Source organism: Mustelus asterias, chromosome 10 (assembly GCF_964213995.1).
Source record: "Mustelus asterias chromosome 10, sMusAst1.hap1.1, whole genome shotgun sequence".
Taxonomy (NCBI): domain Eukaryota; kingdom Metazoa; phylum Chordata; class Chondrichthyes; order Carcharhiniformes; family Triakidae; genus Mustelus; species Mustelus asterias.
Window position 1 is genome coordinate 118,970,678 of NC_135810.1, and position 13,761 is coordinate 118,984,438.

General features: G+C 45.4%; 1 protein-coding gene across 4 annotated transcripts in view; it reads right to left on the reverse strand.

Annotated features, from left to right (window-relative positions):
• The window catches only part of pnpla4 (patatin-like phospholipase domain containing 4), a 45,865-nt gene that overhangs the window by 11,078 nt on the left and 21,026 nt on the right, over positions 1 to 13,761 (reverse strand). For 3 of the 4 annotated variants that reach the window (XR_013498906.1, XM_078222580.1, XM_078222581.1), the window contains 3 exons: positions 8,802 to 8,896; positions 6,499 to 6,634; positions 408 to 473 (listed from right to left, as the gene is read on the reverse strand). Coding sequence is in view for 3 of the 4 variants with exons in the window: in XM_078222580.1 (XP_078078706.1) it covers positions 408 to 473; positions 6,499 to 6,634; positions 8,802 to 8,896 (297 nt within the window). In the remaining variant the exon portion in view is untranslated. The remainder of the gene's footprint in view (positions 1 to 407; positions 474 to 6,498; positions 6,635 to 8,801; positions 8,897 to 13,761) is intronic. The other variant, XM_078222582.1, reaches the window with a different exon arrangement.

Here is a 13,761-nt window from a genome sequence, read left to right on the forward strand (position 1 = left end):
AAATGGCATAGCAAGCCACTCAGTTCAAGGGCAATTAGGGATGGGTAATAAATGCTGGCCCAGCCAGTGATGCCCACATCCCATGAATGAATTAAGAAAAAATTCACGTCCTCACATCCAGTGATTCAGTGGTAGCGACCCTACCTCTGGACCAGAAGGTGCGGGTTCAGGTCCAGCATCAGGACTTGCTGGCCATAGAAGGAGCGTTCATAACACGGTTCAATGGACTGATAATCAGCTGGGGAATCCTTCCCCCCAACTTCCCCACAGGAATAAAAAAGTGTGAAGTTATGCTTAAAAAGAAATGTAATTGATGTGTAATTTACACATGAAATTCCAGATGAAATTTCTACAGAAAATGCACATAACAAATCAAAGCTATTATGTAGAAACTAACTTATACTTACTTCTCCTTTATATTCCACTGCCTTGATCCCAGCATAAAATGGCACAAAGCTACTGGCGAGAAGAACCTGATGAGAAATAGAAAGTGTCAGCTTTCAAAGATAAAGCTACCAAGATAACATTTTTCTGCTTGCAAATGACTTAATGTGAATCCCTGCATGGTACTGACAAAGACAAAGAATCCCCCAGTTTGTGCTGAGGCATTTGTGGGAGCTTGCTGTGTACAAATTAGCTTCCGCGATTCTGACATTACAGTGAGTACACTTTGAAAAGTGCTTCGCAAGCTGTGACTGACGTCCTGAGCTAGTAAAAGGCACTTTTTTTTAAAGACCCCACAAAGTTTTATCTCTGGGGTTGCCCTGGCGAATAGTCTTTGGTTCCCAGAGATTCCAGTGGAACACTGGAGTATAGGCTAATCCTAGGTGGATCCGCTGATGGATGACGTAGCCCAAAACAAGACATCCACAGATTTCGGATGCACAGGGCCAGGTAGGGCTATGATTCGTCAGCTGCCTGTCTATCTTTTCTGCAACTGGTGGTGGACCCACTGTGTCGTTTCTTACGCCAATCTGCTAATCCATCCCACTGGTTGCCACAGCCCCCCAGCACCAAGCCATGCAATCGTGTTTCATGGAGTGGTACAAGGCAATTGAGGGAAATTGTTACAAGAGATGGCACTCTCAGTACATAGCTTCTCCTGCCAAGTATCACAAGTTCAAGCCTGGGCTCAGTGGGATTTAACGTCTATTAATACTAATGGAAAAAAGTCACGTAAGAGCATTTCAGTAATAACCCTTTGTCACCCATTGAATCCGTTCCCAAGCAGCACAGCTATAACATTGGCATCTATCCAACTATATGGGGTGGCACAGTGGTTAGCACTGCTGCCTCACAGTGCCAGGGACCCGGTTCGATTCCCAGCTTGGGTCACTGTCTGCGTGGAATTTGCATGTTCTCCCCATGACTGTGTCGGTTTCCTCCGGGTGCTCCGGTTTCCTCCCACAGTCCAAAGATGTGTGGGTTAGGTGCATTGGCCATGCTAAATTGCCCCTTAATGTCAGGGGGACTAATGCATGGGGTTATGGGGATAAGGCCTGGGTGGGACTGTGGTCAGTGCAGACCCGATGGGCCAAATGGCCTCCTTCTGTACTGTAGGATTCGATGTTCGAAATATGGAAAATTGCCCAGGTATCTCCAGCACACAAGAAGCAGGACAAATCCAACCCAGTCAATTAATGCCCCATCAGTCTGCTTTTGATCATCAATAAAGTGATGGAAGGGGTCATCAATAGTGCTATCAAGCAGCAATCGCATTGCAATAATCTGCTGACTGACCCCAGCACTACTCACTTCCTGACCTCATTGGTGAATATATGGACAAAAGAGCTAAACTCAAGAATGAGGTGAGAATGACTGCCTTTGACATCAAGGCAGCATTGGACCGCGTGTGGCATCAAAGAACCCTAACAAAACTGGAGTTAAAGGGAATCAGGGGAAAGTTCCCCACTGTTTGGAGTTATATCTAGCCATTGGAGGTCAACCTTCTCAGCCCCTGGAGTTTCTCAGAGTAGTTTCCTAGGCCCAACCACCTTCAGCTATTTCATCAATGGCCTTTCTTCATCATCTTCTTCAAGATCAGAAATGGGGATATTCACAGATGAATCCACAATGTTCAGTGCCATTCACAATTATTCAGATACAGAAACAGTCCAGGTCCAAATGTAACGAAACCTGGATAATATCCAATCTTAGGCTGATAAATGGTAAGTAACATTCGCGCCACACAAATGCCAGGCAACGACCAACTCCAACAAGGGAGAATATAACCTTGACATTCAATGGCATTACCATTTATTAATCCCCCACTATCAACATCTTTGGGATTACCATTGACCAAAAACTGAACTGGACTAGCCATATAAACACAGTGTCTACAAGTGCAGACCAGAAGCTAGGAATTCTGTGGCAAGTATTCATCACCTGATTCCCCAAAGCTTGTTCACCATCTACAAGGCAGGAGTGCGATGCAATACTGTCCACTTGCCTGGATGAGTGCAGCTCCAACAATACCCAAGAAGCTTGATACCATCCAGAACAATGCAACCCACTTGATTGGCACCACATCCACAAACTTTCACTCCCTCCACCGCCAACACACAGTAGTAGCAGTGTGTATGAACTACAACAAGCACTGCAGGAACTCACCAAGGTTCCTTAGACAACACTTTCCAAACACAAGACTGCTACCATCTAGAAGGGCAAGGGCAGCAGATACATGGGAACACCACCACCTGCAAGTTCCCCCACAGCTACCCACCATCCTGACTTGGAAATATAGCGGCCGGTCCTTCACTGCCCCAGGGTCAAAATCTTGGAACTCCCTCCCTAATAGTACTGTGGGTGTATCTACAGCAGTTCAAAAAGGCAATTCACCACCACCTTCTCAAGGGCAATTAGGGATGGGTAATAAATGGTGGCCTAGCCTGCAAAGCCCACATCCCGTGAATGAATGCATTAAAAAATTTATATCCCTGTAAGGAGTGATTGCTTTCGGCTGACCAGAAAGACGTGGTAAAGTAAGGGGAATATTTTCACTTAAAAAATATACGGGCCAAGAGTTTTTATTGATAACTTTTTTTAATACTCAGATTTTTATCGCCTGGTCATTTCAATATGTGAGAAAAATATTGAGAGCAGTTTGCATACTATATTCTCGAGATCTAATCTGCAATGTCACAAGTAAATCTAAATGAAAACAGTTTGCGAGAACAAAATATGACATTTATAAGAATTTGTTGATATTAAGGGAAAACCAATGGCAATAAATCACAATGCAGTGCAATCATAAAACACCAATGCCCTGGACAATAAGCTACGATAAGATCAGGATCAGCTTTATAATAAAATTTCCTGTGTCTGTCCTGATCATCGTCAATATCATGACCTTCCTGTCTGCCATTTTTCTTCCTCCTCATTAAAAGTTGTGTCCCATCACTTTTACCAACACCTTCTCTCTCCTCCCTTCTGCAAGCAACAGAGTGTATCCTGCTGGGGGCTCTGAATGCAGAAACATAGAAACTAGAAGCAGGAGTAGGCTACTTGGCCCTTCGAGTCTGCTTTACCATTCATTTTGATCATGGCTGATCATCAAATTCAATATCCCGATCCCCCCTTTCTCCTGTATCTTTTGATCCCTTTAGCCCCAAGAACCACATGTAATTTCTTCTTGAAATCCAACAACATTTTGGCCTCAACTACATTCTGTGGTGGTGAATTCCACAGATTCACCACCCTCTGGGTGAAGACATTTCTCCTCATCTCAGATCTAAAAGGTTTACCCCTTATCCTCAAACTATGACCCCTAGTTCACGGTGGCACAGTAGTTAGCACTGCTGCCTCACAGCGCCAGGGACCCAGGTTCAATTCCCAGCTTAGGTCACTGTCTGTGTGGAGTCTGCACATTCTCTCTGGGTGGGTTTCCTCTGGGCGCTCCAGTTTCTTCCCAGAGTCCAAAGATGTGCTGGTTAGGTGTATTGGCCATGCTAAGTTCTCCCTTAGTGTACCTAAGAGTGTGGCAACTAGGACTTGTGACTAATAAATAAACTTTACTTTTACTTTACTTAGTTCTGGATTCCCCAAACGTTGGGAACATTCTTTCTAAATCCACGCTGTTAGAATTTTATAAGTTTCTATGAGATCCCCTCTCACTCTGCTAAACTCCAGTGAATATAATCCTAACTAACTTAGTCTCTCCTCATATGACAGACCCGCCATCCCAGGAATCAGCATGGTAAACCTTCACTGTGCTCCCTCTATAGCAAGGGCATCCTTCCTCAGATAAGGCCACCAAAACTGCACACAATACTCCAGGTGCGGCCTCATCAATGCCCTATACAATTGCAGCAAAAGATATCCTGGATATCTGGTGTACCTCTGTTCCCCCAGCAAGGTACATCCACGGCATACATCCCCTACCCACCACCACCATCACCATCCCAAAAACAATAAGATAAAACTTTGTATAAAATTGGCATTGGCTCGCACCTAACTTGAGTATTGCTGAAAAAAAAGACATGCTGTTGAAGCTTTTCATATTGCACTCATCAGGACAAGCAAGAATGCCAAATTTCAAATGGAGCAGTAATTACACCAACGACCAATTTAAGATTACCAGTTGAGCTCGCAATCTGTTTCACTTAAGACTTGTTAGAAGCTACATATATTCATATTCAGTGACCTGCCCTCTGCAAGCAAAAGGAACATGTCCAGGCATTGCACCTTTTTTTAATTGAACAAAAGCATGGGGGGAGGCAGGGCTCAAATCCACTCTGGCCACAGGAGAGGTGCCAGGGGGCTGGAGGAAAAAGTCAGGCAATTACAGGCATTCGTAATTTATCACATCTATCATGCCACCAACGATCCATTCCAGCTACAATTTTCTGGCCTCGTATATTCAGTTACTTGAAGCAGACCTAACCCCTACTGAATCTGCATTGTGAGTTAGATTGTATGCCTCCCCAATGACCCTCACCCCCCCCCTCCCCAATTAAAGGATGGTGGGCCAGCTAGCCCACCACCCTTTTCCCCCCCTTTTTCTGTCTTTCCCCTCAATTTCAATTTCTATTTCCCCCTTTTGGGTTTTATCTCCTCACTTGCTTTTGCGACTCTATCGCTCCTCACTTTCCTCATTCATGGGGAGACTGCGGACGAGGCACATCAGTGGTAGGGAAATTAGAATCATAGAATCCTTACAGTACAGAAGGAGGCCATTCAGCCCTCTGAGCTTGTACCGACCACAATCCCACCCAGGCCCTATCTCCATAACCCTTATTTACCCTGCCAATTCCCCTGACACTAGAGTCAATTTAGCATGGCCAATCAACCTAACCTGCACACCTTTGGACAAAAAATTCTGGGGGACAGAATTAATCTCCATTCGGAGAGGCAAGGATTAATCAAGGATAGTCAACATGGCCTTGTCAAGGGGAGATTATGACTCTCAAATTTGATTGAATTTTTCAAGGGGGTGACTAGGTGCGTCGATGTGGACAGTGCAGTTGATGTAGTCTGTATGGACTTCAGCTTTTGTTCCATACCATGAGATTCCCGCTTACTCGTAGCAACTTCTAATGAGACTACTGTAAGTTAGTGTCACCTCACCTTACCTTTCCGTGATTTTCAAATCACCAACACCCTCACAATCACACCATACCTACTTTCTCATGGTCAGTACCTCCTCCTCCATAGTCTCCCCATGAGAGAGGAAAGTGATAGAGTCGCAAAGAAAGTGAGGCAACAAAACAGAAAAAAACAAAAAAGGGGGAAATAGAAATTGAAAATGAGGGGAAAGACAGAAAAAGGGGGGAAAAGGGTAGTGGGCTAGCTGGCCCACCATCCTTTAATTGGAGAGGAGGGGTGAGGGTCGTTGGGGAGGCATACAATCCAACCCACAGTGCAGATTCAGTAGGGGTTATGTCTGCTTCAAGTAACTAAATATACGAGGCCAGAAAATTGTAGCTGGAATAGATCATTGGTGGCATGATAGATGTGATAAATTATGAATACCGGGGCAAATGCGATAAAATCAGTGTGACTGCAGTGATTGAGGAGCTTAGAACAAGGAGTCATAGACAGGAGTAAGAGATTAAGGACAAAGAATGGGAGATTTTTTTCCTATTCTTTGCACAGAAGGTTGAGGATGTGGCATTGAGCATCAGAGTCAGTGACTGAACTGTTACAATCATAGAATCCCGACAGTGCAGAAGGAGGCCATTTGGCCCATCGAGCCTGCACCGACAACAATCCCACCTCGGCTTATCCCCATAACCCTGCATATTTATCCTGCTGGTCCTCCCTGACACTAAGGAGCAATTTAGCGTGGTCGGTCTACCTAATCTGCACGTCTGTGGACTGTGGGAGGAATGTAATGTAGGAAAAGTTACGACAGAAACTGCACTTCTCAGAAAATTAGCTGTAAAATACTTCAGGATGCCCTGCATTGGGAAAAGCGCGATATAAAAACAAGTCCTTTATTATCTTCTTCGCTTAATATTTGCCCAAATATCCATTTCCCTGCAATCTAAGATCAGTTACCGTTATCAGGTCCTCCCTGGTGGGATAGGAGGAGATCAAACAATTTTTCAGTGTCTTGACGTTTGTGACGGACACGTGGAGTCGATTGTGAGCTTTCTCATGGGCATCAACAGAAAGAATGGATTCCATCCCCTCCCTGAGGAGGAAAAACACAAATCACATTCCTTGCTTTCAACTGTTAAGCATTTGCAGCCTGTCGAGAACGATAAGTCTCTGTAAAAGAAAAGGCAAAACCTACGTGACTCATACACAAACTTCATGCAATCTAACCAAACCATAACTCAACCTCAATCGTGTTCACGTTTTGAGTTAAGCACTGGTAACTGCAGTTGTTGCAACCCTGAACGTGGCGTCGTAAGAGGGAACATGAATAAACAGGACGAGGAATGACATAAATTATAGCATGGTTACGACACAGAAGGAGGCTATCGGCTTGTCGTGTCTGCGCAGGCTCTCTTCAAGAGCAGCTCAGCGAGTCACTCTCCCCCACCCCTACGCCGTAGCTCAGCTTTTTTCCTCTTTGGTTCCTTTTCCAATTCCCTTTTGAAAGCCCCGATTGAATCCGTCTCCACCACACGCTCAGACAGCGCATTCCAGATCCTAACCACTCGCTGCATAACAAAGATTTTTCTCATGTCGCCTTTGGCAATCACATTATGACCCTTGTGCCAATAGAATGTTTTCTCTATATACTCTGTCTGGATATCTCATGGTTTTGAACGCTATGATCAAATCTCCTTCACCTTCCCTTCTCCAAGGGGAACAACCCCAGCTTAATTCTCCAATCTCTCCACATAACTAAAGTTCCTCATCCCTGGAACCGTTTTTTTATAAATCGTTTCTGCAGTCTCTCTATAAAGCCATCGCATCCTTCCCAAAATGTAAGGCCCAGAATTGGATACAGTGCTCCAGTGTTTTACAAAGGTTTATCATAACTTCCTTACCTCTGTACTCTAGGCCTCCGTAGACCCTAGAATTCTGCATATCTCTTAAACCAACTTCTCAATCTGTCCTGCCACCTTCAACGATTTGTGCACATATGACCACGGGCTGCATGATATGTGTCCTCGTTGGGAATGTTTTTGGTGGGGGGGGGCGGGGAACACATAAAATAAGGCAGGTGCCCATCCTACAAACTTCCCCGAGCTCACCCCATAATACAGAGAGTGAGCAGGGTGCCAAAATCTGCCGATTTAATTGGTGGAGGTGCTTAATCCTCAGAAGAGACAGACCAGTAACCACCTGCACTCGATCTCAGATCGGAAAATTTCCGTTGGTCATTAGTTTCAACTTTACTTGTATTGATTTGAATACTTTTAAGATTCCGCTCGGAATATTTACGAGGAAATCTTTTCTTTCTGTTTACAATGTTACTAACGCAAACCGGCCACAGAAAATAAAGAGGAATTTACATTAACATAATAACAGCAGGTCAAACAATCCCCTTGTCTGCTCCACCATTCAACAAGATGATGGCTGATCTTCTACCTCAACTCCACTTTCCTATCTCTTCCTCATATCCCTTGGTTCCCTCAATGTCAATATTGCATCCACATCCTCAAGACATCTTAAAGCACTTCACATTAGCAGCAAGAAAGCACAAGTGACAAGCGAGTTGAACCTGGAGGCGTTTTATTCTTGGTTCTGTAGGTGGAGGGAGGAATGAAAATCTGGAAAACATCCTTCCCTCCATCCACACTGGGCGGGGGGGGGGAGGGGGAGCTCTGTGTTCCTCACTGACCAGCAACACATGGAACAAGACAGTCACAGAATAATCAAGCACCCAGAGGGGGCTGGCCAACTCTGAGAGTACAATGTTGGGCTGAGTGCCTCCCCGGTGATTGGGAGGGGGCGGGGTGGAGGCCAGTCCCCTCCTGACAACAATTTTCAAGAATGTTGTGGAGCTGGGAAACATTCAGGTAACCACTTCACATTTGGAGGCAGTCTCTTTAAGGTTGGCCCTTTAAGGTTAGGCAGCGTATCAAATCATCCTGAACACTGCAAGCTACTTTCTGGGCAGTCCAATTTCAGGAAGGAGTCCTGAAATAGGTCTTAAACCCTTTTAGTGCAGATGAAAACAGCCCTCCATATATTGAGTTGAAAGCCCTGGAGGTTTATACTGGATGTGGAGATGCCGGCGTTGGACTGGGGCAAGCACACTAAGAAGTCTCACAGCACCAGGTTAAATTCCAACAGGTTTATTTGGTAGCACAAGCTTTCGGAGTGCTGCTCCTTCTTCACCTGATTGGCAATACAGCCTTGAGGGACTGAGCACCTTTTCTGTTCCTGTGTTCTACTCTTACCTCAACTGCTTCATAAAGTCATATCCGGGTGTTACGGCTCCAAGTTTCTGCCTCCGGACATCGGCTGCAAATCCGTAAGTAAATTCTTTGCATTGCTGAGGAGCAGAAGTGGTGGGTGGGTGAGGGGATGGTGAGTCGGCGGGGCGGGGCGGGGGGGGGGGGGGGGGGTGCAGGAAACAGGAAAAGAAAAATTAAAACAGCTTTTCTCCCATCATTTTGGGGCTTGACTAAGCCATACAGAATAGTAAGGTATGAAAATCAGCCCCTTCATAAAATGATGCAGCTCAGGGGAAGGCCACTCGGTCCATCGTATCTATGTTGGCTCTTCGAAAGAACTATCTATTTAATCCCATTCCCCTGCCCTTTCCCCCACAGCCTTGCTAATATTTCCCCTTCGGTTAATGTTTTTTGTTCATTCATGGGACGTGGGCGTCGCTGGCTGGCCAGCATTTATTGCCCAAACCTAGTTGCCCCTTGAGAAGGTGGTGGTGAGCTGCCTTCTTGAATCGCTGCAGTCCACGTGCTATGGGTTGACCCACAATGCCGTTAGGGAGGGAATTCCAGGATTTTGACCCAGCGACTGTGAAGGAACGGCGATATATTTCCAAGTCAGGATGGTGAGTGGCTTGGAGGGGAACTTGCAGGTGGTGGTGTTCCCATGTATCTGCTACCCTTGTCCTTCTAGACGAAGGGTTTGGAAGGTGCTTTCTCAGGATAGAACATAGAACAGTACAGCACAGAACAGGCCCTTCAGCCCACGATGTTGTGCCGAGCTTTATCTGAAACCAAGATCAAGCTATCCCACTCCCTATCATCCTGGTGTGCTCCATGTGCCTATCCAATAACCGCTTAAATGTTCCTAAAGTGTCTGACTCCACTATCACCGCAGGCAGTCCATTCCACACCCCAACCACTCTCTGCGTAAAGAACCTACCTCTGATATCCTTCCTATATCTCCCACCACGAACCCTATAGTTATGCCCCCTTGTAATAGCTCCATCCACCCGAGGAAATAGTCTTTGAACGTTCACTCTATCTATTCCCTTCATCATTTTATAAACCTCTATTAAGTCTCCCCTCAGCCTCCTCCGCTCCAGAAAGAACAGCCCTAGCTCCCTCAACCTTTCCTCATAAGACCTACCCTCCAAACCAGGCAGCATCCTGGTAAATCTCCTCTGCACTCTTTCCAGCGCTTCCACATCCTTCTTATAGTGAGGTGACCAGAACTGCACACAATGTTCCAAATGTGGTCTCACCAAGGTCCTGTACAGTTGCAGCATAACCCCACGGCTTAAACTCCAACCCCCTGTTAATAAAAGCTAACACACTATAGACCTTCTTCACAGCTCTATCCACTTGAGTGGCAACCTTTAGAGATCTGTGGATATGGACCCCAAGATCTCTCTGTTCCTCCACAGTCTTCAGAATCCTACCTTTGACCCTGTAATCCACATTTAAATTAGTCCTACCAAAATGAATCACCTCACATTTATGATCTTTGATGAATTTCCCGTTTGTTATTGAATCAGATTCTACCGTTCTTTCAAGCAGCCCCATTCCATATCGGAACAATTCACTGCATTAAAATAAATCCCCAAAATTATGTCTCTGCTTCTTTTGGCTTAAATCTGTGTCTCCAGTCACCAGTCCTGCCACTGGGAAGAATTTCTCTTCATTTAGTCCATCAAAGTCCTATGGGATGGATTTTACGGCTTCGCTCATCCCAAAAACGTAAAATCCTGCCCAAGGTCAACAGACCTTCCCATTCTCCGCCCCTCGCCCATTCCGATTCCCGTGGCAGGCAGGGCAGTAAAATTCCAGTCTTTGCAATTTTGAACACCTCCATTAAATTTCTCCTTAACCTTCTCTGCTCCAAGGAGAACAACCCTAGCTTCTCTAGCCTCACAACACAACACATGTGCTGCATACTGGCAATATTCGAGCAAACCTCTGCACCACCTCGAAGGCCTTGACATCTTTGCTAAAATCTACTGCTGAGAACTGTACGCAATACTCCAACTAGGGTCTAACTGGTTAGGTTTATTAAGAATTAGTGTTACATCCTTGCTTTTGTACTCAATGGGCCAGATTTTATCTTTAAAGGTGGTGTACGGGACCTGGATACAGAAGCCCCCATTTTTGCCAGTCGGGGAAAGGGAGTAGCCATGATCCACACAGGTGGGAAACATGAACTCAGCACGACCATTTGAACCTAGAGTTGAGCTCAAACAGGCCACATTTTGGCTGGTCCAACTACATGCTTACATGCAGCCACAATGTGGGGGTCATGTATTGATGGCTGAAACCATTATAAATGCTCTTGAAGGAGTGGGGGGGCCTGTATAACTATCATGGTCTGAATTTTTTTTTTCAAACCCCTGCTCTTCAAACTTATAAAAAGTCTGCAGCTGTCACTGAGAGTTGAACAAAACCCTCTACTGGGCAGCTTTGATTGACAGGCCATCTGCCGAAACTTAGATGAAAACGGTAGCATCGGTTCATGCAGTTTCAACAGAGATATTTGTTGAAATTTCCACAAGGGCTATCAATTTTTATTATGAATGCTTGACTGAATTTCAAAAGCTGTATTATCTCAGCAACGGGTCCTGAGTTCACAGTTTGATTGACAGTTTAAAGAGGCCATTAAAGGATTTGCTGTTTTTGATATGAAATCTGAATAGAAGTGTGTTTGTTTTTAGAAGATTACTCACCTATTGTTTGAAAGCTTTGAATGGGTTTCTGGAATGGGAAATTATTTTGCTGTCAAGTGTAGAGAAATGAGGGCTGTATTACATTCTGGTTCCTGAGGTTAGGGCGAGTTAGGATAGAGGATATGAGGGGCCAAAAGGGTTGGTTGAGCATGTGAGTTGGCATGGCAGTTATGAAAGTCTTTGGAGGGCATGGTGGCAGCATTGAGTTGACATGAAGGTTATGAGGGGCCAAGAGGCAAGAATAGGTGGTGAGGGGGGGGGCGGGGGGGACAGAAATCAGGGCTAGATGGCCTAAGACTGTCTGAAACAACTGGGACGAAGTCACAGAGAACTGAGGCAGGCCTTCTAACCAGTCTGCCTCAACACTCGTCTGCTCCTGTGGCCACCAATGTTCTGCCCGAGTCGATAGACTTAACTCCAGCCGTCACCCCCCCTCCGGAGTTAAAATCGTATGATTCAGGATACTTTTTAATCGCAGCAGGTCCAGCGAGCCAGGAAATCTGTCATGTGAGTTACATGCCTTGGGAGTGAAAATCAAGGTCTGTGTTTATAAAGACAAGGATTCTTTATGCATGTCAAAAGTATAAGTATGGACATTAGGTGAGGATAGAATGAGAGATAGGCGTAGTACTTGCTTACCCACATCATGCTCATTGGCAGCCGACAATCACCCTCAAGGTTCACGGTGTATGGGTGGACATTGGCATAGCAGCTTTAGGGTGCGCCATGGGCATTAATCACCACCTCCTGAAGAGGCATTGGTGAGGCCACACCTAGTGTATTGTGCACAGTTTTGGTCCCCTTATTTGAGGAAAGTAGTAGTGGCATTGGAGGCAGCTCAGAGGTTGTTCACTGGATTGATTCCAGAGATGAAGAGTCTGTCGTATGAAGAACGATTGAACAGTTTAGGCCTATACACTCTGGAATTTAGAAGAACGAGGGCAGATCAAATTGAGGTATACAAGGTGATAAAAGGTATGGATAAAGTAGACGTGGAGCAGATGCTTCCTCTTGTGGGGCATTCTAGGACGAGAGGTCATAGTCTTAGAATAAAGGGTAGCAAATTTAAAACAGAGCTGAGGAGAAGCTACTTCTCCCAAAGGGTTGTGAATCAGTGGAATTCGCTACCCCAAAGTGCGGTGGATGCTGGGACAGTGAGTGAATTTAAGGAGGAGTTAGACAGATTTTTAATTGGTACTGGGTTGAAGGGTTATGGGGAGAAGGCAGAAAAATGGGGGTGAGGAGCATATCAGCCATGATCGAATGGTGGAGTGGGCTCGATGGGCCAAATGGTCTAATTCTGCTCCTATATCTTATGAACTAGGAGACAGGGAAATGCAGCCCACTGGACAGTAGCCATCCTAACACCTAGAGGCATTAAACATACACTAGTGGGCATTAGGTTTTATAATCAGCATGGAATCCCGTACCCAGTAACTAAAAATATCACACAGCTGTGAATGCTGGAATTCTGACAGGTGCAGCAGTTTCTTGAAAACAAAGGAAAGACAGATTGCTGTGGTCCTGAACATTGGCTGAAGGCCATGGTTTATACACCACTTGAACAGAGGAGTGTTGCCAGAATTGGTTTTAGGACTGATCAAAATAAAGAGGGGGCAGGGGGAATCCAAGAAACAGTCACAGAATCACCAAATTGTTATGGCACAGAAGGAGGCCATTCGGCCCATTGTGTCCGCACCAGATCTCCGAACGAGCGTCATGACGTGGTGCCATTCCCCTGCCTTTTCCCCGTACCCCTGCACATTGCTTGAATAGAAACAGTCATCTAATGCCTTCTTGAATGCCTCGATTGAACCTGCCTCCATCACACTTCCAGGTAGAGCATTCCAGACCCAAACCACTCACTGTGTGAAAAAGATTTTCCCACATCACATTGGCTTCTTTTGCAAACTTCTTTAAATCTGTGTCCCTCTCATTCTTGATCCTTTAACGAGCAGGAACAGTTTCTCCCTGTCTTCTCTGTCCAGCACCCCCCCATGATTTTGAACATCTCCATCAAATCTCCTCTTAGACTTCTTCTCTCCATGGACAACTGTCCCAACCTCTCCAATCTATCCTCACAACTGAAGTGTCTCATCCCTGTGTACAGATAATGCTAACTAATATCTAAACGATCAGCCGTGGATTTAATGGTCACTCAACGGATTTCATAAAATATCTAGAAAATGGTGACGAGGACTGACTGAAATGAGAAACTCATCAGGGGGTGACAGAAAGTAGAGATGGGA